General features: G+C 41.9%; 1 protein-coding gene across 1 annotated transcript in view; it reads right to left on the bottom strand.

Annotated features, from left to right (window-relative positions):
* Window positions 1–4777: 4777 nt before the first annotated feature.
* Window positions 4778–26851, bottom strand: part of LOC111959767 (glycophorin-C) — a 37311-nt gene continuing 15237 nt past the window's right edge. The window contains exons 3-4 of the mRNA XM_023981562.2: window positions 7731–7772; window positions 4778–6735 (exon numbers count right to left, since the gene is read on the bottom strand). Of these exons, the coding sequence (XP_023837330.1) occupies window positions 6539–6735; window positions 7731–7772 (239 nt within the window). The 3' untranslated portion in view covers window positions 4778–6538. The remainder of the gene's footprint in view (window positions 6736–7730; window positions 7773–26851) is intronic.

The raw sequence follows: 26851 nt of genomic DNA, 5'->3' as shown, positions 1-26851 counted from the left end.
AAATCAAATCAAATCAAAATGTATTTGTCACATATACATGGTTAGCAGATGTTAATGCGAGTGTAGCGAAATGCTTGTGCTTTTAGTTACGACAATGCAGTAATATCCAACGAGTAATCTAACCTAAAAATGTCACAACAACTACCTTATACACACAAGTGTAAAGGAATGAATAAGAATATGTACAGAAAAATAATATATGAATGAGTGATGGTATAGAACGGCATAGGCATAGGCAGATGCAGTGGATGGTATAGAGTACAGTATATACATATGAGGTGAGTAATGTAGGGTATGTAAACATTATATAAAGTGGCATTGTTTAAAGTGGCTAGTGATAAATTTTTACATACATTTTTCCAGTGGCTGGAGTTGAGTCAGTATGTTTGCAGCAGCCACTCAATGTTAGTGATGGCTGGTTAACAGTCTGATGGCCTTGAGATAGAAGCTGTTTTTCAGTCTCTCGGTCCCTGCTTTGATGCACCTGTACTGACCTCGCCTTCTGCCACTAGGCAGTGGCTCGGGTGGTTGTTGGCCTTGATGATTTTTATGGCCTTCATGTGACATCGGGTGGTGTAGGTGTCCTGGAGGGCAGGTAGTTTGCCCCCGGTGATGCGTTGTGCAGACCTCACTACCCTCCGGAGAGCCTTACGGTTATGGGCAGAGCAGTTGCCGTACCAGGCGGTGATACAGCCCGACAGGATGCTCTCGATTGTGCATCTGTAAAAGTTTGTGAGTGTTTTGGTGACAAGCCAAATTTCTTCAGCCTCCTGAGGTTGAAGAGACGCTGCTGCGCCTTCTTCACCACGCTGTCTGTGTGGTTGGACCATTTCAGTTTGTCCGTGATGTGTACGCCGAGGAACTTAAAACTTTCTACCCTCTCCACTACTGTCCCGTCGATGTGGATAGGGGGGTGCTCCCTCTGCTGTTTCCTGACGTCCACGATCATCTCCTTTGTTTTGTTGACGTTGAGTGTGAGGTTATTTTCCTGACACCACACTCCGAGGGCCCTCACCTCCTCCCTGTAGGCCGTCTCGTCGTTGTTGGTAATCAAGCCTACCACTGTAGTGTCGTCTGCAAACTTAATGATTGAGATGGAGGCGTGCATGGCCACTGAGTCGTGGGTGAACAGGGAGTACAGGAGAGGGCTGAGAACGCACCCTTGTGGGGCCCCAGTGTTGAGGATCAGCAGGGTGGAGATGTTGTTACCTACCCTCACCACCTGGGGGCGGCCCGTCAGGAAGTCCAGGACCCAGTTGCACAGGGCGGGGTCGAGACCCAGGGTCTCGAGCTTGATGATGAGTTTGGAGGGTACTATGGTGTTAAATGCTGAGCTGTAGCCGATGAACAGCATTGTCACATAGGTATTCATCTTGTCCAGATGGGTTAGGGCAGTGTGATTGCGATTGCGTCGCCTGTGGACTTATTGGGGCGGTAAGCAAATTGGAGTGGGTCTAGTGTGTCAGGTAGGGTGGAGGTGATATGGTCTTTGACTAGTCTCTCAAAGTACTTCATGATGACGGAAGTGAGTGCTACAGGGCGGTAGTCATTTAGTTCAGTTACCTTAGCTTTCTTGGGAACAGGAACAATGGTGGCCCTCTTGAAGCGGGCTCTGTCAGTCGCACTGTGTTGTCCTCAAAGCGAGCAAAGAAGTTGTTTAGTCTGTCTGGGAGCAAGACATCCTGGTCCACGATGGGGCTGGTTTTCCTTTTATAATCTGTGATTGACTGTAGACCCTGCCACATACCTCTCGTGTCTGAGCTGTTGAATTGTGACTCTACTTTGTCTCTATACTGACGCTTAGCTTGTTTGATTGCCTTGCGGAGGGAATAGCTACACTGTTTGTATTCGGTCATGTTTCCGGTCACCTTGCCCTGATTAAAAGCAATGGTTCGTGCTTTCAGTTTTGTGCGAATGCTGCCATCAATCCACGGTTTGGGAATGTTTTAATAGACGCTGTGGGTACGACATCGCCGATGCACTTGCTAATAAACCCGCTCACCGAATCAGCCTATTCTTCAATGTTGTAGTTCGCCGCAATGCGGAACATATCCCAGTCCACGTGATCGAAGCAATCTTGAAGCGTTGAATCCGATTGGTTGGACCAGCGTTGAATAGACCTGAGCGCGGGAGCTTCCTGTTTTAGTTTCTGTCTATAGGCTGGAAGCATCATGAATGGAGTCGTGGTCAGCTTTTCCGAAAGGAGGGCGGGGGAGGGCCTTATATGCGTCACGGAAGATAGATTAACAATGGTCTAGGGTTTTGCCAGCCCTGGTTGCGCAATCGATATGCTTATAGATTTTAGCGAGCCTTGTTTTCAGTTTAGCCTTGTTAAAATCCCCAGCTACAATAAATGCATCCTCAGGATATGTGGTTTCCAGTTTACATAGAGTCAAATGAAGTTCGGTCAGGGCCATCAATGTGTCTGTTTGGGGGGGATATATGCGGCTGTGATTATAATCGAAGAGAATTCTCTAGGTAGATAATGCGGTCGGCATTTGATTGTGAGGAATTCTAAGTCAGGTGAACAGAAGGACTTGAGTTCCTGTATGTTGTTATGATCACACCACGTCTCGTTAATCATAAGGCATACACCACCGCCCTTCTTCTTACCAGAAAGATGCTTGTTTCTGTCGGCGCGATGCGTGAAGAAACCGGCTGGCTGTACCGACTCCGATAGCGTGTCTCGAGTGAGCCATGTTTCCGTGAAACAATGAACGTTACAGTCTCTGATGTCTCTCTGGAAGGCTACCCTTGCACGGATTTCGTCTACCTTGTTGTCAAGAGACTGGACATTGGCGAGTAGTATGCTCGGGAGTGGTGTGCAATGTGCCCGTCTGTCATGCCCTGACCTTAGAGATCCTTTTTATGTCTTTATTTTTGTTTGGTCAGGGCGTGAGTTGGGGTGGGCATTCTATGTTTTGTGTTTCTATGATTTTCTATTTCTATGTTTTGGCCGGGTATGGTTCTCAATCAGGGACAGCTGTCTATCGTTGTCTCTGATTGAGAACCATACTTAGGTAGCTCTTTTTTCCACCTGGCTTTGTGGGAAGTTGACTTTGTTTAGGGCACATAGCCTTTGAGCTTCACGGTTTGTTTGTAGTGTTTATGGTTTTGTTCGGCGTCTTGTTTAATAAAGGAACATGTTAGCTCACCACGCTGCACCTTGGTCCTCTTTTGTCGACAGCCGTGACACCGTCTACGGAGCCTGACCAGAAGACCGCTCCGTCTGCCCCTTCTACGGCGTTGTTGTTTTGGGTCGCCGGCTGGGATCCGATCCATTGTCCTGGGTGGTGGGCAAAACAGAGGATCCGCTTCGGGAAAGTCGTATTCCTGGTCGTAATGTTGGTGAGTTGATGTTGCTCTTATATCCAATAGTTCCTCCCGACTGTATGTAATAAAACCTAAGATTACCTGGGGTAACAATGTAAGAAACAACACAGAAAAAAACAAAATACTGCATAGTTTCCTAGGAGCGCGAAGCGAGGCGGCCATCTCTGTCGGAGCCGGAAGTGTCAACGGAATGGAGCTAAGCACAGGCAAAATCCTAGAGGAAAACACAGTTCCATCTGCTTTCCACCAGAGACTGGGAGATGAATTCACCTTTCAGCAGGATAAGAACCTAAAACACAAGGCAAAATCTACACTGGAGTTGCTCACCACGAAGACAGTCTAATGATGTTCTGTTTTATGTAATTCTGTATTATGTTTTATGTTTTGTGTGGACCCCAGGAAGAGTAGATGCTGCTTTGGCAACAGCTAATGGGGATCCTAATAAAATACCGGGACCTGAATTAATGGTTGTCTAGCAATGATCAACAACCAATTTGACAGAGCTTGAAGAATTTAAAAAGGAATAATGGGCAAATGTTGCACCATCCAGGTGTGGAAAGCTCTTAGAGACTTACCCAGAAAGACTCACAGCTGTAATCGCTGCCAAAGGTGCTTCTACAAAGTATTGACTCAGGTGTGTGAATACTTATGTAAATTAGATATTTATGTATTTCATTTTCAATAATTGTGCAACATTTTCTAAAAACATGTTTTTACTTTGTCATTATGGGGTGTGTAGATTGGTAAGAAAAAAATGATTTAATACATTTGAATTCAGCCTGTAACACAACAACATGTGAAATAAGTCAAGGGGCATAAATACGTTCTAAAGGCACTGTAGCTGGTTTAGCGGTCTCGTTATCTCTTTGTGTATGTAACTAGTTGTTAACCAATGATAAATGCGTTCCCTTGAAATTGGTAATTCACAAATTGACATTCACATTCCAAACAAAGTTATTAAAAAGTAATTCAGGGAGCAACGAGTCATATTCAGTATTTTGGTAAGGGCTTATTGGTGATTCAATTCGTACAGTCAGAGTTGCTTCCTTAGACAGCGTTTGTTCTATGTTTTCCTCTGTCAGTGCACTTGAGAGCAGAGGAAGAATTTGAGCTTGCTGACAAATTTGACAATTTGTTGATAAGTTTCTTCATTCCAGAATATCTTTTGTTACAGTAAGTCAATACAGTTTGTTTTGTGAGCTTGCAGAGAACTTCTGTGTCAGTTCACTTCCTTGACTTTCTAAATAGACACTTTTGAGAAGATTCCATCGCTGTTTGTGAATTCCAAGTCTGTATTCCAGGAATACTTTTTCCACAGAAGGCATAGCTATGGTTCCTTAGATCCTCATGAGATGCTTTTTTTCTGACAGGTCCCCAAAGGAAGATGTTCCGCATGACAAATTAAGAGTTTCTTTCAAAAACGATATATATCCATTTTCAGAAATGTTGGAAAATTAGCATTTATTGTTAAAATAAATGATGAAAGAGATTGGTGTTTTTTCACAACTCAATATTAGGAAGGTGTTGCTAATGTTTGGTATGCTCAGTGTTCTGTTTCAAATGTATCACTTGATGGTTTCATTTCAGAGAGACAAATAATGTATATTTTTTACGTTTTACACAGTCAAATGTAACAAATAGCATTTTTTTTTATAAAGAACTATACAAACGATACATTTGAAACAATATTTATAGTCTATTCACACACCTGTGCGCCAGTCTAATTACAATAAGAAAATCTAAATCAGTCAGCTAGAGTTCGGCTGCGTCTCAATCCACTGCATCCACCTATGTCGGCCTTTCGCATCTGCGCTGGAAAGTGGCACAGCTACAGCGCTGTTTGTCAGACCAGGACACATCCCAAAAATCGGTCTTCTCATGAAAACGTTTGTAGTGTCCGAACGGTTTGGCCTACTAACTAATATAACCAAATAGAAAGATGTAAAGATGAGACTCTCACGAACACGATGATGTTCTCCTCTATGACCCACATGGGACTCGTCTGAAGTCGGTACCGCCGATGTGCCAACTTCTGTCTGTAGCGTCCAAACCATTTTGGCTACAAATTAATATGACCCCACTATGGACACAAGTGCCATGAGACTCATCTGAAGGTCACCAGGTACTGGTTAAAAAATGAATGGAAGTATGGAGGTAGTTTTGTGCTAACAAACAAAAAAGGGGGTAAATATGTGTCCAAAAAACTGAAATATTTCCTGAGCTTTCTTATATCTCCTAGATTTAGGACAGACTCTTCAAAACCTTATTCCTTATTAAAAAAAATTTTTGACTGTCTTTTTTGCAATTGATGATGATGTTATTTAATGAGTTTCCATGGGCTGTAGTAGTAAAGATCAAATTCAATATTTTATCATATCTTTTTTTAACCTCTTTTTTGGGGGATACCTACAGGGATCCTAAAAATGAAAATCCAATAGATAAATGATCCATGGTATGACATCTTAAAACAATTCCATATGTTTACATTTGACATTTAAGTAATTTAGCAGATTCTCTTATGCAGAGCAACTTACAGTAAGAGCATTAACCTTACGATAGCTAGGTGACACAACCACATATCTCAGTCAAATAAACAGGATATGAACATTCCATTCCAGCTAAACAATTGATATGTAGCGTTTAGCGAAAATAAACACATTTTTATACACATCTAAAATCAATGAATAAAAAATCTGAGAACAGTAATATTTTACACACACATGTATAAGTAATAATTTCTGATGAAAAAACACAAATGTGAAAAATTGGTGGATATAATATTTTGGAAATCAACTCTTCAAATATAGCATCCTAATAGCAAAGTCAATGTTTTGTATCTATGTGTTTGGTGATATGCCAAATATATTAAAGAGGAAAACTGGTAGGGGGGGAAGAATACTGAATTAATATTATTGTTATTAAGATGCATCTTTGGTAAATTGTTGTCTATTCAGTCACTGATCAGAGTCTCATCAGGAAAAGAGACCTTTAGCCAGTCTCATCAGGAAAAGAGACCTTTAGCCAGTCTCATCAGGAAAAGAGACCTTTAGCTATAGAAGCAGATCATCTTTAACTGATAGGACATTATTCACTTAAGTACAGCAAGGTCATTTTCATCCAGTCTCCAGACTTTCTATTCTCCAACCCCAAAATACCTAGAGTCCATAGGCTAAAGTCCATTGGAAACAGCAGGGGACGCCACTGTTCAGATAAAGTACTCCTTCTTGCTCTCGTCCATGGCATCCTGCAGAGCCGGGTCGCCCCGGAGCGCCGCATCCGCTGTTTCGGCAAACTCAGTGCCCTTGGCCTCGTTGGTGTGGTATGTGCCCTTGTGCCGGTACATATAGCGAATTACTACCACCGCCAGGCACACCAACACCAGGACCACAGCAGCAATGACAGCTGCAAATAGAGATGAGAATGTTATAGCAAGGACTTTTGCCTCACAATGACAATGGCAAAATACAATGGGGATGGTTTCCACAATAGCCCACGATTCTGCACAGGTAGGACTGTGACCTTGAAGTGTCATTGATCTTTGAAATAGCAAGGTGATTGGAATGTATGTGGATCAGAAGAAGACTGCTTCTTGATTAGTTGGTAAACACCTACCCAAAAGGGATATGCATCTCTAAAATACACATCAAGCTCCAACCTGCCAACAGAGTGCAGTGCAAAACAAACGTTTGTTATGTAGTGTTCAGAGATTACAGGCCTAACCAGGGTGTACAGGCCTAACCAGAGTGTACAGGCCTAAACAGCTGTTTCTCTGTTATTTTCAAATAAGAATTGTTCAATCAATGTTCAACGTGATGGTTTGCCAACAGTGAATGGTAGCAGTACTGTGATAGGAGAGACAGTTTGTCCTACAGTGAACCGTTAAGTTTGAAGGAACTGCCTGAGGAAGAGAACCACAACTTGTGAAGATGTTTTGTGACTTAATTGTCTATTTTGTGGAATGCCAGTCTCTTGGTAATAAAAAGGCAGTTTCAGGCTAGATTCTGATTTGAACACATTACTGGCAGAAGAAGAACAATGTCTTTTTAAATGCATATTTCGTGGTCTGTTACAGCTGTTGGCAGACAACGGCAATATTTTGTGCCATAAAAATAACAGTAGCATTACATTTTAAATTTGGCCCGTTGGTTGACTGACTTCAAAAAATGGTTTTATATAGCTCTGTTCCGAAACATTTAGCAGACTCTGCTTGCTATCTGAAAGAAAGAGAAAGAGATGTCTTTGTGTTACATGCATCACCATCATTAAATGTAGGGGGATGTCTGCCTCCAGCATCAAATCTATCAGCAACATCGATGTGGATGAGGTTTGCAGAGGGAGGCAAGGCATGGAAGGCCTTTGAATGTTCTGAGCATGAGAGGGACTCTGTTATAACTCACCACCTAGTATGGCATCCAAGTATCCATCGTCCACGTCATAATCTAAGAAGGCAAAAATAAAGGGATTTCAGATCATGTGCTAATATACTTTAGGTTACATACATAAGTTACATACAGTACAGTGTGTAGTTATTATTACCTTCAATTTATGCCATGTATCTTGAACCACATTCATATTTATTTTCCCCAGACTTCTTTAACATGTGACTCTTTCAGGAGGGTTTTAATAGACAGCTGTCTCCCTGGTGTGTGTACAGAGAGGTTTTTTGTATCTGTCACCAGGGGACAGACAAAACTCTCATTGGAGAAAGGGATTAAAGGTAATCATGAATTATAGCGCATGCAACATCTGCCCGCCTTGACTTGACTTTCTCTGAAGGACAGTGAAAGAGTCAGTCAGCCAGAGACGAAACTATGTCACCTATAAAAACACAACGTGAGATCCAAAATGGAGATCGATCCTCGCAAGCTTGAGAAAGCGCTATAGCTAAAGAAATATATTTTTTCTTCATTACTCACCCGAAGTGCGCAATTAAAAGGCAGCCTCATTAATGCCTAATCACCCAAAACATCTAGGTGTTCGCCCACTCATTAGATCCTCATCACGATGCAACGTTTACAATGTGGACATATTCTCAGCAAATAAAGGGGCATTACAGAACCTGTTCATTTGGGACGAAGGGAGAGAAACAACAGATCCCAGTGTGTACTGTAGTTACAGCCTAAGTGAAGCAGCTATGGTGGGAAAGGGACAACTCTAAACATCCCCATGAGTGTGGCTCTTTCAGTAACTAAATCACAATATTTTTCTTCAATTCAGTAAAAAACAAAGAGCTTTAGGACTATGGACTTTGACAAATGCTTGCCTGTTCCAGGTGACCTCGATATGCATGTATGAATACCAAAACCGTCATTAACTCTTGATTGGCCATTTTAGATGCAGACTCACAGACCCTCTCTGCTCCCTGGAATGCATAACATCATTCAGAATGCGAAAACTCAAAACACATAATGGAAAAATGAACCCACCATCAGTAGTAATGAAGGCTGCTACTACTGTACACTCAGACCTGTGTATGTACTGGAATAGCAGGCAAGACTTGGTTGTGGAATGCAGAGCAAGACTAAGAAGACAATATTACTTTCACTCAAGAAACGTATAATCATAATAGTCTCCTCACTGTCTTACTTTGTAGTAATAGTTGTCTGAAACAATATTTTTACATAATTACACAACAGGTACAACTGATATACTTCTTACAAAATGTAGGTAGGCAATGTTGCTCAATATTTTGTTACAAAACTGCACTCTTTCAACTTACCCAGAAAGACTGTAACAACTGTAATTGCTGCCAAAGGTGATTCTAACATGTATTGACTCAAGGGTGTGAATACTTACAGTACCAGTCAAAAGTTTGGACACACCTACTCATTCAGGGTTTTTTCTTTATTTCTCCTATTTTCTACATTGTAGAATAATAGTGAAGACATCAAAACTATGAAATAACACATATGGAATCATGTAGTAACCAAAAAAAGTGTTGAACAAATCAAAATATATTTGAGATTCTTCAAGGTAGCCACCCTTTGCCTTGATGACAGCTTTGCACACTCTTGGCATTCTCTCAACCAGATTCATGAGGTAGTCACCTGGAATGCATTTCAATAAACACGTGTGCCTTGTTAAAAGTTAATTTGTGGAATTTCTTTCTTTCTTAATTTTTTTTGAGACAATCAGTTGTGCTGTGCCAAGGTAAGGGTGCTATACAGAATTTTGCCCTATTTAGAACAAAGACCAAGTCCATGTTATGGCAAGAACAGCTCAAATAAGCAATGAGAAACGACAGTCCATCATTACTTTAAGACATGAAGGTCAGTCAATCCGGAAAATTTCAAGAACTTTGAAAGTTTCTTCAAGTGCATATGCAAAAACCATCAAGTGCTATGATGAAACTGGATCTCATGAGGACCCTCACAGGAAAGGAAGACCCAGAGTTAGCTCTGCTGTAGAGGATAAGTTCATTAGAGTTAACTGCACCTCAGATTGCAGCCCAAATAAATGCTTCACATTGTTCAAGTAAGAGACACATGTCAACATCAACTGTTCAGAGGAGACTGCGTGAATCAGGCCTTTATGGTCGAATTGCTGCAAAGAAACCACTACTAAAGGACACCAATTAGAAGAAGAGACTTGCCTGGGCCAAGAAACACGAGCAATGGACATTAGACCGGTGGAAATCTGCGCTTTGGTCTGATGAGTCCAAATATTATATTTTTGGTTCCAACCACCGTGTCTTTATCAAAGTTGCCCAACCCTGGTTTAAAGTAACTAGCCAGTGTTTCCAGATTTGAATGAAATATTACTTATAATTAATTACAATATGAGTGAAGGAGTTTTCCTTCCAAATGTGTATTTACTAATTATGTTAAAAAGCTGTTTTTCTGTGTTGGAATGGTGTAGGCGTACCCCAACAACAGAATGGTGTAGGCGTACCCCAACAACAGAATGGTGTGGATGTATACCGGTAATAAAAAATAAAATAATATTCATGCGAGTAGGCTGCTAATTGGCCAGGTCATCCTCCTTTACTGAGGAAATAGCAAGCATTTTTTAAATGGTCTGTTTGAGATACAAGTTTGAGGTGGGGTTTTTGAAGTGTTTTTTTTTCTCAAATTTGTGCTTTGGCCACACATACGACTATAGGATGAGGCAACAACATCTTCAGGGTATGAGTTAACAGAATATGAACTTTTAAAAGTAAAATTTTCACTGGACAGTTACTTCAAGTTGCTACTAAGATGCTTGGTGAAATTCAGAGGCAGGCAGGCAGGCAGCCTATCCTATTGTAAAAGCAAAAATATCTCCATCTATAATTCAGGGTAGGGGAACGGGTTAACGGGTTAACTCTCCGTAGCCAATGTGAGTAAGACCTTTAAACAGGATAACATTCGAAGGCCCGTGGGGCCAGACGGAATATCAGGACGAATGCTCAGAGCATGCGCTGACCAGCTGGCAAGTGTCATTTTCAAACTCTCCCTGACCCGGTCTGTAATACCTACGTGTTTCAAGCAGACCACCATAGCCCGTACCTAAAAATGCCAAGGTAACCTGTCTAAGTGATTATCGCCCCGTAGCACTCACATCTACAGCCATGAAATGCTTTGAAAGGCTGGTCATGGCTCACATCAACACCATCATCCCAGACACCCTGGACCTACTACAATTCGCATACCGCCTCCTCAGATGACGCAATCTCTATTGTATTCCACACTGCCCTCACCCACCTGGAAAACTCACTTTAGTTATGATCAACTGAATGATTAAGATATTGAATAACGGGGTCGGGGGCTTCACGTGGCTCATCACGCTCTAGCGACTCCTTGTGGCGGGCCGAGCTCCTGCAGGCTGACTTCGGTAGTCAATTTCCTCCGACATGTTGGTGTAGCTGGCTTCAGGGTTAAGCGGGCGAGTGTTAAGGAGCGCGGTTTAGCGGGTCATGTTTCGGAGGGCGCATGATTCAACCTTCGCCTCTCCCGAAACTGTTGGGGAGTTGCAGCGATGAGAAAAGATCCTATTTGAAATTGAGGTAAAATATAAAAATAAAATAAAATATTGGAATAAAATAGGCTAATGCAATTGAAGTCATGTATAACATTTTTGTTTATACCTAAACTTACTGTCATATAAAACCACTATACTAATTTAAAGTTGTGTGTGGTCACCCTAGATGATCATTTCAGTACCATTTTGATTGAGACAGCGCCATCACACTGCTTTCGGACAACTGTGTGTGTGTGGCGGGGGGGGGGGGGGGGGGGGTTGATAAATCAATAAATTGATAAATAAATCAATGACAGATTTTTGTTTTCACTGAATCTCCGTTTTGATATCTGGTAACAGTTAAGCTGGGGAAATGTTAGATACATTGAGGTGAGTGCTAATGGTCATCTTTATTCTAGTTTGCTTATATATTAGCTGATCAGAACATTTTGCTAGCATGTTATACAAGTGGATTTTTCTCTTCAGCCTGTTCTACTCTCTACCAAAAGCCTGTGTCTGATAATCAATCAATGTGATTTTGTTTCACTTAATCTCTTTGTATATTTGGTTAATTAACCTTTGGCTGGACAAGTGGAAGTGGTAGCTAATTTATTTGTTTGTTCATCTATCACTGATCAGAAACATTTAGCATACAATAATGTAGCCTAAATCAAGTGTATTTTGTATCTATTGAGTCACGTGGTAGGCTTACTGGCCTTATATAGAGCCTAGGCTATTTTTCTATTGTCCCAATCCTACTAAAACTCCAAATTCTAACTCCTGTGTTGCATGAAAATTCCTAACTTTATTCTGTAATCCATACGTTGCATACTATGCATGTCCACATACCACTGTAACATGTCCCCTGCCTCGTATTGCTGCCCATAATATGAGAGCTTCGGTGGAGAATGTGTGATCAAAAAACGGTATGAGACTAGATGTGCATATTTTTTTAACAGAGTTGGTCCCTGATACTTTGATATTTTAACTATTTCCACTTTTCATCTTCCCGTTATCTGTATAATCATCAACTTGATTTTGCCAAGTGGGAGATATTCTGTCATTCGTTGGAGGTTATCTAGCAAGCATAGCAACTTTTGTCGTTTGACTTTTGTTTGACTGCCATTAGAAAGTTTGAATGAATCGGCAACGCTATCGCCTACTCAAGGGTGCGCTCTGTGCGTCCTGTGTGTCGAGATAGCCTCGGCCTTCAGCTGAAATGTGCTGAATTAATTGAGTAACATGATAACGCTCGGAATGAATGGCCTGTTTCGCAATTCACAACATTGTCATTGGCGACCAAATGTACACTTATTACTAAATATTACTTTCACTTGCTGTGAAATCTTTACATAGTGGCGTAGCCGGCAATGTGGTGCAGCGACAATCTTTTTGGGGAGAAGCCTGGCATAGTGCCCATATCTTGGTTTTAAAAGCTTTAAATGACTTTGTGCACACACACTGGTCTCTATCCACACGCCTACACATACATAACATGCACACACATGCATAATGACGCCACACACACACACACACTTTCACACTCACCACATGCGCTGATGCTACTGCTCCAATGTGGAAGACACATTTCAGTTGTTTGTATTCAGCTGTACAGTGTATTCGGAAATTATTCAGACCACATTTTGTTACAATACAATCTTATTCTAAAATGGATTAAATAAATGTTTTTCCTCGTCAATCCACATACAATACCCCATAATGATTTACTCCCTGTATATAGCCGTGTTATTACCTGGTACTTCCTGTATATAGCCGTGTTATTACCTGGTACTTCCTGTATATAGCCGTGTTATTACCTGGTACTTCCTGTATATAGCCATGTTATTACCTATTACTTCCTGTATATAGCCGTGTTATTACCTGGTACTCCCTATATATAGCCATGCTATTACCTGGTACTCGCTGTATATAGCAATGTTATGACCTGGTACTTACCGTATATAACCATGTTATTACCTGGTACTCCCTGTATATAGCAATGTTATTACCTGGTATTTCCTGTATATAGCCATGTTATTACCTGGTACTCCCTGCATATAGCCATGTTATTACCTGGTATTCCCGGTGTATGTCCATGTTATTACCTGTTACTTTCCGTATATAGCCATGTTATTTCCTGGTACTCCCTGTATATAGCCATGTTATTACCTGCTACTCCCTGTATATAGCCATGTTATTACCTGTTACTCCCTGTATACAGCTATGTTATTACCTGGTACTCCCTGCATGTAGCCATGTTATTACCTGGTACTTCCTGTATATAACCATGTTATTACCTGGTACTTCCTGTATATAGCCATGTTATGACCTGGTACTTCCTGTATATAGCAAGGTGGTTTTTGACTCATAATTGTTATTTGTTATTCACTGTGTATTTCATTCCTTATGTCACTATTTCTATTTCTATCTTTAACTCTGCGTTGTTGGAACTGAGCATGTCACTGTTAGTCTACACCTGTTGTTTACCAAGCATGTGACAAATTACGTTTGACTTTATTTTATTTGTAGATCTGGGAGCCGAGGAGAGAGTTCAAATCCCTGATAAATTTGCCAAATTTGCCCGGAGTTAACTCTTCATTAGCCTCAGATCCAAGATCCGCTTGCCGCCGCAACATGGAGAGTGGCACCGCCCGATGGGGACAGCTGAGCCACACCCAAGGGCAGATTTCTCTTCCCATCACCAGTACCCAAAGGGGCTGACAGGCAGGCCAAGGCGTGTTGGAGGGTGTTGGTGGGTATCGGGTGCCACAGAGCATGAGAGCACCATCATTCATCCCCTCCTCCTCCTTTCACTTCTTTCACACATTTCGCCAACACATCCGCAGAAAACCTTGCCCCGGGAGCGAGATACACTGCTTTCATCGCATTCCCAGAAGTGGCGTTAATCTTGCCGAAAGCCGACTGTGAAGCAGGGCTGGTAAGTGTCTCCCTGTAGGAAGGAAGGGGGAACTGGAAGCCAAATTAATTCCACCCTGCAGGTCTATGGCTGACACCGGGCTGATATGGTATTCCCAGGAAATAAATAAAGCCTGGCTGCAATCTAGCTCCAGTGGCTCTTCGTCCCTAAATGGTGGTCCAATTTCAAGTTTCAAGTTTTCAAGTTTTATTCGTCACATGCGCAAGTACAGTGAAATGCTTAACTTGCAAGCCCTTCCCAATAGTGCAGTATAAAAACAACAACAAGAGAAATAAGGAATAAAAAAGGAGAATGTAAGCTGTATACCAATTTAGTGGCCATTGTAAGGGAAAGTAAATCATATTAATTTAAATGTTAGATACTGTGAGAAGCAAGATGGAAGCCTATCACACTGCATGAACCAATCTTAACCAATCTGTATCGCGTAGTGCAGTTGTTTCTCTAATGTAGTTTCTAGCATGAGAGTATGGCAGTGGGACAGTCCATTTCCTGGTTCCCTCTCTGGGCCAGCTCGCACAGGGCATGTCATTAATAGACTTGTGATAAGTCTTGAAAGGTAACCATGACAATAACAACACTCTTGGTTTTCTGTCAGGAGTCACTTGAGGCCATTTGTGCTGTGGCAACACAATAATGTTTCCAAATCAAATCTACAGTCGTCACGTTGTTGGTAAGTTGTACTTGTTGGGTGAGTCGAGATGTTCATTTTGTTAGTTTATTGGCCCCAATAAAGTGGCAGAAGGAGTTTGGGAATAATCTTCAGCTCAGTCTGAGAAGTAGGGCCTATCAAACAACATGAGTTTGGGAGACTAACATCAGAAGTGTTAAACATGTAGGCAATAGATATGAATTCTGCTAAAACTGCAAGGGGAATAGAAATAAAAAAACACCAACTCTTCAATACTTATTTCAAATTTCAAGGATGGACAGACAGCGTTCAAAGACAACATTCATAGTTTCACCATCTCGGTGGATTAAAAATAAATAATTGAAAGGGCATTTCTTTCTACTGTATTTCCCACCTGTTGTTGTCTGGTGGATATGACGGACTCCTGATTTCCTTCAGCAAACAGCTCAGCCGTGGCCCGCTGCCTGTGCCTAACTTAGGTTGAAAACATCCACTAAATGCCGGGCTAAACACCACTCTCTCCACATCTCTCTCGCCTCTTCCTCTTTGGGTGACGTTCCACAGAGATGGATGCTCGTCTTGTATTATTTAACACACGGAGGGCAGCTGTCTAAAAATAAAAATACTAAGTGTCCTTTAAAATGAAATGCACACCTTTGGAGGTGTGGAGCAGGTGGAGAGGCTGTACCTTCGTTAAACATAATCGTATTGCAGTTCCTCTGGCGCTAAGAGTTATTTCTTTATGTATTTATTTATTATACTGTGTACTTCATTTTCAGAATATATAAATACTGCATGTCGAGAAAGCCTACTGCATGTTCAATATACAGCATTTGTGCTTGTGGATGAGCTAAGCACCAACCATTATTAACACCGCTATTCTTAGTTATATGTTACACAAGTAACCATGAACAAAGATAACCACTTACACCAAATACTCCTCTGGTATTGAGACTGCAAGTATTACATAAAAACAGTGAACTTCCTCCCAGCATCAGGGTCGTAGAAAGCATTAAGATAATGCTCCTGAGGAAAATGTTCAATGTTTAAATTTGCCGGCCAAAGGAACTTCATCCGCGCAGATAAGTTTTAATATGCAAAGTTCGCATCGTCTCTCCCCCTCAGACTCCTTTCCTGGGCTCCAAAACGTATTTGACTTTTGAAAAACTATAATTAATGTACATGTGATCTGAACCCTGCCTCTCCTGCACACTGCAGGTACTAAAAAAATCACTTTGACTTGCTCATTAACTTTCCTCGTCACATCACATGACACATTTCTTATTTATCCCCTGCAGTAAGAACACGATCAGAGTAAGACTGGTATGGTACTGTACAACTAAAATAATATCGTAATGCCTAACTTAGGTTGAAAACATCCACTAAATGCTGGGCTAAACACCACTCTCTGTTCCAACCATTCAATGAATAGGTAATAAATTGCTGACTGAAAAATGTAATTTAATTTCATCACCAGAGTCAGCAGTTCAAAGCTCTTTTTGAGGAACTGAAAGGCTGAGCTTACTGCTTCCATTCCATTAAGTCCAACAGTGGAACTTCCGGATAGACTACACAAAGGGCAGAATGGACAGGTATGTATGAGTGTGTACAATGGACTGTAATCCAGTCTTACTCCATTTTCTTGGTTACATGAACTTTGTTGTCAGAGAAAACAATCGTGCCCTATTAATCAAAATGACTACTTTGTTTGAGCTGACCAAAGCATCCTTTTCTCTGTCACGTTCCAGACACATTTTTCCCCCTCAAATATTCTATTCATGCACTGACCTCCAAGTCACCTTGTGATAAGGATACGGAGGAAATGAAGGGTAGGGGTGGGAGGGAGGCATCTTATCAGCTCTAAAACCTTGCACACATGCAATTTTAAAGGGGATTCATATGAGAGGTTTGATTTGCCTCTGTGAGTTCATTAGCTAAATACAGATCCCTAATGGGAACCGCCATTTCACGTTTTCTTTATACCGCCAATTAACAATGTGAATGCTAGTTACTCTGCTTTAGTACATGCCCATGACAGCGCTGACAGTGGACGGTATCTTCGCTGATGAACTTTACATGTTCAGTATTACCAGAAAGCATTGTGTTGAGAGATCTCATGCAAAACACAGTTGAAGCTGCATGGCAGGCATTTAGGCTAGATATAGTCTCGCGTTGCTATACCTCCAAAATCACCTCCCAAGCCTGGTTCTCGACGAGGCTAAGCTAGATATTGTTGTTCTAGTGCGTTCTGTATCAGTGATGCAGGTTGATCATATTTAAAATTTAAAAAATTTAATTGAACTTTTATTTAACTAGGCAAGTCAGTTAAGAACAAATTATTATTTACAATGACGGCCTACCCTGGCCAAACCCAGACAACGCTGAGCCAATTGTGCGCCGCCCTATGGGATTCCCAATCACGGCCGGATGTGATATAGCCTGAATTTGAACGAGGGACTGTAGTGACGCCTCTTGCACTGAGTGCCTTAGACCGCTGCACCACTCGGGTCTTGGTAATAGAGGTTAATGACCGCCTGAGGGACGAAGCAGCAGAACGACTTCACATTTGAATAAAGTTATCTCTCTGAAAATGGCCTGCCAGGCATAACTAATCAACGCATTCTAATGACTTTCTTTCTTCTGCTGCTTTAGACTGGGTTGATTGGGAGGAGCAATAGTGCAATCTCTTTTCAATAGCAGTAGATTCTTTGATGAAAGGCAAGCAATGCCAGTGTAAAGGACGTCACGCTGCTTGCTTAGCGAGTACAACTTCCTCCTGATTCGGCTCACACCGAAGCTTGAACCCAGGAAGCTTGAACCCTCCGGAAGCATCTTAACACCAGCTGATGTCACGGGGAAAGAAAGCTATTCACTGGTGCAAGTGGGGACACTTCAGGATGAGAAGTACCTTTCACTCATCCCCATGTGTTACACCAGTGCAATCTAGCAATATGGGAACATCGTTAATGAACTTGCAATGAGGTCTTTACAAACTACCGCAAAGCAATTATCAGAATAGTTCTGTCTACATGGGCAGAGAGAGAGAGGGCGGTAGTTTAAAGAAAACAGCTTCAAGGTTTCAATACAGAGTGTACAAAACAACTCATCTTCTTTTACTCAATCCATTTTGCAGATACATGAGGGCATTTTTTATATGTGGGATCAAAACAGCCAGCTGTTATCAGTGAATTAGGGTCCACTGAACAAACACAATTATCAGTAACCTTAGTCTAGAAACAGTAGATAATGCACTGTCTGTGTTTAAGGTAAATTGGGATGTCGTCTGAGGTCTTGTAATTGTGCCAAGGTTACTAAGTGAAGCTAATTTGTGGAGTGAAAGGATGTATAGAGAGAAAGGCCAGGTCTCATTGTAGCCTTGAGGGGAGTGGAGTAAAAGCCACATTTATCATCCAGTTAGTGGGTGAAGTGTTGAGTTGGAGTTTATTGCTTGTCAGACACCTTTTTGTGTTAAACTGCACAGACTTCACAAACCTGTATTTTCAGTGTTGAAAACTTTTTATTATCAGGCCTCCGATCAACCTGGGGCGAAAAGCATATTTCTTCTGGCTGTAGGCGTGATTGTAAGAGAGATCCTATCAGAAAATGAGTCCTTGAGGGAGCGCTTCTTGGGACCTGAGGTTGGGACCTGACCATGTTATGTGTTGTAACAAGTTAACTATGCTCAATGTTGGTTTCTGGAAAACTACCCATGTGCCATGATCATTCAAAATGCACCTTTTCCTTCCACGGCTATTTCCTTACTCATTGCTACCCTGACAACCCTTATCCGTTTTAAGACAGAGGATCAAATGCTGATCAGAACCAGAATTCTCAATGAAAACATTTCAATAACAGCTCTGTAAGGAAGCAAGTGAGTGAGTAGGCCAACAGCTGACAGTGTGAGGGAAATAAAGCTGACAGTGTGAGGGATAGAAAGCTGACAGTGTGAGGGATAGAAGGCTGACAGTGTGAAGGATAGAAAGCTGACAGTGTGAGGGATAGAAAGCTGACAGTGTGAGGGATAGAAGGCTGACAGTGTGAGGGATAGAAGGCTGACAGTGTGAGGGAATAGAGGCTGCAGTGTGAGGGATAGAAGGCTGACAGTGTGAGGGATAGAAAGCTGACAGTGTGAGAGGCGACTGAGGAAAAGCTGACAGTGTGAGGGATAGAAGGCTGCACAGTGTGAGGATAGAAGGCTGACAGTGTGAGGGATAGAAGGCTGACAGTGTGAGGGATAGAAGGCTGCAGTGTGAGGATAGAAGCTGGCAGTGTGAGGGATAGAAGCGGCAGTGTGAGGGATACAAGGCGACAAGTTGTGAAGTGGATAGAAGGCTGGCAGTGTGAGGGATAGAAGGCTGGCAGTGTGAGGGATAGAAGGCTGACAGTGTGAGGGATAGAAGGCTGACAGTGTGAGGGATAGAAGGCTGACGGAGTTGGTGAGGGATAGAAGGCTGGCAGTGTGAGGTGATTAGAAGGCTGGCAGTGTGAGGGATACAAGGCTGACTGTGAGGGATAGAAGGCTGGCAGTGTGAGGGGAAAGAAAGCTGACAGTGTGAGGGAAAAGAAGCTGCCAGTGTGAGGGATAGAAGCTGACAGTGTGAGGGATAGAAGGCTGACAGTGTGGAGGGATAGAAGGCTGACAGTGTGAGGGATAGAAGGCTGACAGTGTGAGGGATAGAAGGCTGACAGTGTGAGGGATAGAAAGCTGACAGTGTTGAGGGATAGAAAGCTGAACGTGTGAGGGATAGAAGGCTGGCAGTGTGAGGGATAGAAGGCTTTGGACAGTGTGAGGGATAGAAGGCTGACAGTGTGAGGGATAGAAGGCTGACGTGTGAGGGATAGAAGGCTGGCAGTGGTGCGGGATAGAAGGCTGGCAGTGTGAGGGATACAAGGCTGACTGTGAGGGATAGAAGGCTGGCAGTGTGAGGATTGAAGAAAGCTGACAGTGTGAGGGAAAGAACGCTGTCTAGTGTGAGGGATAGAAAGGCCTGACAGATGTGAGGGAATAGAAGGTGACAGTGTGAGGGATTAGAATAAGGCCTTGACAGTGTGAGGGATGAAGGCTGACAGTGTGAGGGATAGAAGGCTGACAGTGTGAGGGATAGAAGGCTGACAGTGTGAGGGATAGAAGGCTGACAGTGTGAGGGATAGAAAGCTGACAGTGTGAGGGATAGAAGGCTGCCAGTGTGAGCGATGGAAGGCTGGCAGTGTGAGGGATAGAAGGCTGACAGTGTGAGGGATAGAAAGTGGAAGAAATGGAGAGAAATATAGGAAGATGAGGACAAAGAGATGAGCTTGTAAGTATATACAAAGACAGGGAGATAAAGAGTGAAAGGTAGAGAGGAAATAGAGGAGTGGGGCTTTCGTGCTGAGGCTAAAGGGAATTGTCAGAACCGCTTGTTTGTCATCTAGTGGGCTGTACTGGGCCCCTCCACTCCCCTCCACCCACTCCACATAACCATTACACTGAACCGTTACACTGTGTCTCAAATATTTGGCATTTCTCTCCCTTTTCACTTATCTTGCTTCTCCCCCACATCCCCTCTGTGCTTTCCTCTGTTTGTATCCGCCTGTGTTCAGGCTTTCCTCTCGCTATCTCTCTCCCACTCTCTTAGACTCCCTAGGCTCCATCTGCTAGTTCTGTTGCAAGATCAAAGTTCTCCCCCTACAATGATCGATGACAAAGTTATCATCGGACTGCCATGGAATACTCTAAAAGTAATTAACCCGGTGAGGAAGCCTCTAGATTGACATCTGATCATTTACGATGCCACCATGAGGACGGCTCTCAATATAACATTGGATCCAACATCCCAGCTCTGACTAAGATAAAACAAATTATCTTTCTTCCCCTTGTAGCTTCACTTATTCGTCAGAAGGCATGGACCAAAGCGCAGTGTGAAAAGTGTTCATGATTTTTTATTTATCAAAACACTCAAACAAAATAATAAAGTAGAAAAATCGAAAGTGCACGGTTCTGTCAGGCAACAAAAACAGCTAAACAGAAAATAACTACCCACAAAACACAGGTGGGGAAAAGGCTGCCTAAGTATGATTCCCAATCAGAGACAACGATAGACAGCTGCCTCTGATTGGGAACCACACTCGGCCAAAAACAAAGAAATAGAAAACATAGAAACAAAGAAACTAGAATGCCCACTCTAGTCACACCCTGGCCTAACCAAAATAGAGAATAAAAGCCTCTCTATGGCCAGGGCGTGACACGCAGATCCCCTCTCCGAGATCACCAGAAGCCATACAACCTATCCAATAACCTTACATTTTAGGTCAAAACCTAAAGCACAGTGGTAACTTCATATAGTGGTGAGAAGGATAATAACAAAATGGATAATTTCATGATAATTATCCTGTATATTCCAAACATTGTAATATATATAAAAGTGTAATATATTCTCCTTGTTGTCAGAAAACGACTTGTCAAAATTCATGGGTGTGTAATAAAGAAAATAATAACACTAATAATAGTCAGTGGCCTGAGTGACCAGTTAAAGAATGATATATAACACTGTGGACACACATATTTCCTGAGTGAATGGGTGAAGCAGGGCTGTCCCTTTGCCCATCCTGTTTGATGACAATGTCCAATATCACACTTCAAAACAAAGACCGAAAATGATAACAAATCCAACTGGAATTTATAAGTCGTTGGAAAAAAAAAGAAATAAGACGAACGTGTTTACCAAGAATAAGGTCAGTTTAAAATAGTGTTTACCAAGAATAAGGTCAGTTTAAAATAGTGTTTACCATGCACAAGGCCAGTTTAAAATAGTGTTGACCAAGAATAAGGTTAGTTTAAAATAGTGTTTTCCAAGCACAAGGCCAGTTTAAAATAGTGTTTACCACACACAAGGCCAGATTACAATAGTGTTTACCAAGCAGAAGACCAGTTTAAAATATTGTTTACCATGCACGAGGTCAGTTTAAAATAGTGTTTACCAAGCACACTGTCTGTTTAAAGTGTTTACCAAGAACAAGGCCAATGTAAAATAGTGTTTACCAAGCAGAAGGCCAGATTACAATAGTGTTTACCAAGCACAAGGCCGGTTTAAAATAATGTTTACCAAGCGCAAGGTCAGTTTAAAATAGTGTTTACCAAGCGCAAGGTCAGTTTAAAATAGTGTTTACCAAGCACAAGGTCAGTTTGAAATAGTGTTTACCAAGCACAAGGCCAGTTTAAAATAGTGTTTACCAAGCAATAGGTCAGTTTAAAATAGTGTTTACCAAGCACAAGGCCAGTTTAAAATAGTGTTTACCAAGCACAAGGTCAGTTTAAAATAGAGTTGACCAAGGACAAAGTCAGTTTAAAATAGCGTTTACCAAGCACAAGGTCAGGTTAAAGTGTTTAACAATGTCACGCCCTGACCATAGAGAGCTTTTTATTCTCTATGTTGGTTAGGTCGGGGTGTGACTAGGGTGGGTCATCTAGGTGATTATGTGTCTATGTTGGCCAGGTATAGTTCCCAATCAGAGGCAGCTGTTTGTCATTGTCTCTGATTGGGGATCATATTTAGGCAGCCATTTCCCCTTTGTGGGCTCTTGACTGTGTATAGTTGCATGTTAGCACTATTGTTAGCGGTTCGGTTTGAGATGTATTGTTTTTGCTGTGAGTTTAACTTAGAAATAAAAAGATGTGGAACCCAGATCATGCTGCGCTTTGGTCCAGTTATTATGACGTGACAAACAAGCACAAGGTCAGTTTAAAATAGTGTTTACCAAGTACAAGGTCAGTTAAAATAGTGTTTACCAGGAAGACCAGTTTAAAATATTGTTTACCATGCACAAGGTCAGATTAAAATAGTGTTTACCAAGCACAAGGTCAGTTAGAATAGTGTTTACCAAGCACAAGGTCAGTTTAAAATAGTGTTTACCAAGCACAAGGCCAGTTAGAATAGTGTTTACCAAGCACAAGGTCAGTTTAAAATAGTGTTTACCAAGTACACGGTCAGTTGGAATAGTGTTTACCAAGCATAAGGTCAGATTAAAATACTGTTTACCATTTACGAGGTCAGTTCGAAATAGTGTTTACCAAGCAATAGTTCAGTTTAAAATGGTGTTTACCAAGCACAAGGTCAGTTAGAATAGTGTTTACCAAGAATAAGGTCAGTTTAAAATAGTGTTTATCAAGCAACAGGTCATTTAAAATAATGTTTACCGATCAGTTAAAATAGTGTTTACCATTTACATGGTCAGTTCAAAATAGTGTTTACTAAGCACAAGGTCAATTTAAAATAGTGTTTACCAATCACAAGGTCAGTTTAAAATAGTATTTTCCAAGCACAAGGCCAGTTTAAAATATTGTTTACCAAGCACAAGGCCAGTTTAAAATATTGTTTACCAAGCACAAGGTCAGTTTGAAATAGTGTTTACCATAGTATTACCAAGTACCAAGCACAATGTTAGTTTACAAGTGCGTGACGGAAAATGTTTTATCTTTTAGAGAGGTAGGAATAGAGGGAATGTATTGTTAATTACTGTGAGAGTTGACATGTGGAAGATTGTGAAAGACTCATTGGTCACCAGGCTACATATATAGTTTTTAGCAACTGGGAAATAATATTTTGTTTCAGGGAGATCATATTGGAAAATGATGCTAGAAGGGAAGCGAGGGCTTGATAGCCCACGGGCTTACGGCGAAAACAGTTTGATGACCTAGGATCTAATGAAGGTTTGGGATGATATTGTGTTGGACACATACAGTAGTAGCAGCGTTGTTCTCCTGTTCCCTCATCCTTTCCCTTTCTCCTTTACTTTGTTACAACACGGAATGAGGAATAGTGACAGAATAGATTTAGAAAGTCACACAACTTAAGAGAAAAAGGTGGTCCCCTGAATACGTGCCAATCATCAACCTCAAACAGACACCCCAATAAACATGATTTAACCAGGCAGACCAGATTACAATTCCACTATGTTCTGAAATCCTTACTTGACCTAACTGACCAAAGTGAACCAATCCCCCAGCTATGCCAACAGCTTTGCCCAGCCCCCACAATTGTTAACTGAAATTTAGGCTATTAATACCCAACTTAACACATGTCCCTCGGCTGAGACACGTATTAGCCTTAAATCAGACACTGTCACCTGGAGACTTTGCCTCAGATATTTTCTAAAGGATTGATATTTGAGAAATGAAATCACTCCAGATCCTTTCAATTACCCCAGTGCTCTCCTGCAGGTTCAATAGCAGAGCCACACTACATCATTATGAAATCACACAGAGGGGAAATAAATGTAGGCAATGGGTTACTGGCAGCAGTAAGGAAGAACTCTCCCCTTGTGAATTATAGGAACGCAAGTAGTTGCATTATGTTTAGAGACTTGGCTTATGAACAATAACAAGGATCTGTTTCATTTTGGAGAACAGCCACTGACTGCACCATGCACTGTACAATCTAAAATAGGCTAATATACACAATAAAGAAAAGTTAGGGTTCATGAACTTTGAACTTTTACATTGTTTGAGACCATGGCGACCCAAAACGTTATGTAAACCTGTCTGGCAGTAAATACTCTATCCTGCTGAATTGTTCTATTCTGGGAACTGTTGTTAATGAAAGTTGAACAATGGTATCAGTGTTTCATTGACTTCTTCTCAAGAGGGGGATATTTGCCCATTTCTTTTGCAATATTACTTTAGTGCCTTGTTGCAAACCGGATGCATGTTTTGGAATATTTTGTATTCTGTACAGGCTTCCTTCTTTAAACTCTGTAAATTTGGGTTAGTATTGTGGAGTAACTACAATGTTGTAGATCCATCCTCAGTTTTCTGCTATCACAGCCATTAAACTCTGTAACTGTTTTGAAGTCACCATTGGCCTCATGGCGAAATTCCTGAACAGTTTCCTTCCTCTCCGACAACTGAGTTAGGAAGGACGCCTGTATATTTGTAGTGACTGGGTGTATTGATACACCATCCAAAGTGTCATTAATAACTTCACCATGCTAAAAGGGATATTCAATGTCTGCTTTTTTATTTGCCCTTCTTTGTGAGGCATTAGAAAATCTCTCTGGTCTTTGTGGTTGAATCTGTGTTTGAAATTCACTGCCCGACCGTACAGATAATTGCATTTGTGGGGTAAAGAGATGAGGTAGTCATTCAAAGTAATGTAAAACACTATTATTGCACACAGAGTGAGAGTCCATGCAACTTAATAGCCGTACCCTTATCCTACTCCTCCTCTGTTCCACTGGTGATGTAGAGGTTAACCCAGCCCCTGCAGCCCCTAACTCAACTCCCATTCCTCCAGGCGCTCTCATTTGTTGACTTCTGTAACCGTAAAAGCCTTGGTTTCATGTTAACATTATAAGCCTCTTCCTTAAGTTTGTTTTATTCACTGCTTTAGCACACTCCGCAATCCCAGATGTCCTAGCCATGTCTGAATCCTGGCTTAGGAAGGCCACCAAGAATCCTGATATTTCCATCCCTAACTATAACATTTTCCGACAAGATAGAACTGCCAAAAGGGGCGGAGTTGCAATCTACTGCAGAGAAAGCCTGCAGAGTTCTGTAATACTATCCAGGTCTGTGCCCAAACAATTCAAGCTTCTACTTTAAAAAATCCACCTTTCCAGAAACAAGTCTCTCACCGTTGTCGCTTGAAATAGACCCCCTTTAATGGTCACCGTGGGTACCACATCACCGATGCACTTGCTAATAAACTCCCTCACCGAATCAGCGTAACCAGCGTTGAACAGACCTGAGCACGGGTGTTTCCTGTTTAAGTTTCTTACTATAAGCTGGGAGCAACAAAATGGAGTCGTGGTCAGATTTGCCGAAAGGAGGGAGAGGGAGGGCTTTGTATGCATTGCGGAAATTACAGTAGCAATGATCCAGGGTGTTGCCAGCCCGGGTCGCGCATTCAATATGCTGATAAAATTTAGGGAGCCTTGTTTTCAGATTAGCCTTCTTAAATTCCCCAGCTACAATAAGCCATCGAGGTGTCTGCTTGGGAGGGGATTATACACGGCTGTGATTATAATCGAAGAGAATTCTCTTGGTAGATAATGCGGTCGACATTTGATCGTAAGGAATTCTAGGTCAGGCGAACAAAAGGACTTGAGTTCCTAAAAGTTTTTATGATCACACCATGACTCGTTAATCATAAGGCATACACCCCCGCCCTTCTTCTTACCAGAGAGATGTTTGTTTCTGGCGGCGCAATGCGTGAAGAAACCGGTTTGCTGTACCGACTCTGATAACGTATCCCGAGTGAGCCATGTTTCCGTGAAACAAAGAATGTTACAATCTCTGATGTCTCTCTGGAAGGCAACCCTTGCTCGAATTTCATCTACCTTGTTGTCAAGAGACTGGACATATGGGCGAGTAGTATGCTCGGGATAGAGTTCAGTGTGTCAAATTGGAAGGCCTGTTGTCCGGACCTCTGGGAGTCTCTATGGGGGGGCCACAAGGGTTCAATTCTCAGGCCGACTCTTTTCTCTGTATATATCAACGATGTCGCTCTTGCTGCTGGTGATTCTCTGATCCACCTCTACGCAGACGACACCCTTCTGTATACATGTGGCCCTTCTTTGGACACTGTGCTAACAAACCTCCAAACAAGCTTCAATGCCATACAACAATCCTTCCGTGGCCTCCAACTGCTTTTAAATGCAAGTAAAACTAAGCGCATGCTCTTCAACCGATTGCTGCCCGCACCCTCTCGCCAGACTAGCATCACTACTCTGGACAGTTCTGATTTAGAATATGTGGACAACTACAAATACCTTGGTGTCTGGTTCGACTGTAAACTCTCCTTCCAGACTCACATAAAGCATCTCCAATCCAAAATTAAATCTAGCCTACAAACAAAGCCTAGTCTGCAAACAAAGCCTACTTCATCCATGCTGCCAAACATACCCTCGTAAAACTGACTATCTTACCGATCCTCGACTTCGGCGATGTCATTTACAAAATAGCCTCCAACACTCTACTCAGCAAACTGGATGCAGTCTATTACAGTGCCATCCGTTTTGTCACCAAAGCCCCATAAACT

This window comes from Salvelinus sp. IW2-2015, linkage group LG36 (genome assembly GCF_002910315.2).
Source record: "Salvelinus sp. IW2-2015 linkage group LG36, ASM291031v2, whole genome shotgun sequence".
Taxonomy (NCBI): Eukaryota; Metazoa; Chordata; class Actinopteri; order Salmoniformes; family Salmonidae; genus Salvelinus; species Salvelinus sp. IW2-2015.
The sequence above is the reverse complement of the archived record's forward strand: the minus strand, read 5'-3'. Positions and strand labels throughout refer to the sequence as shown.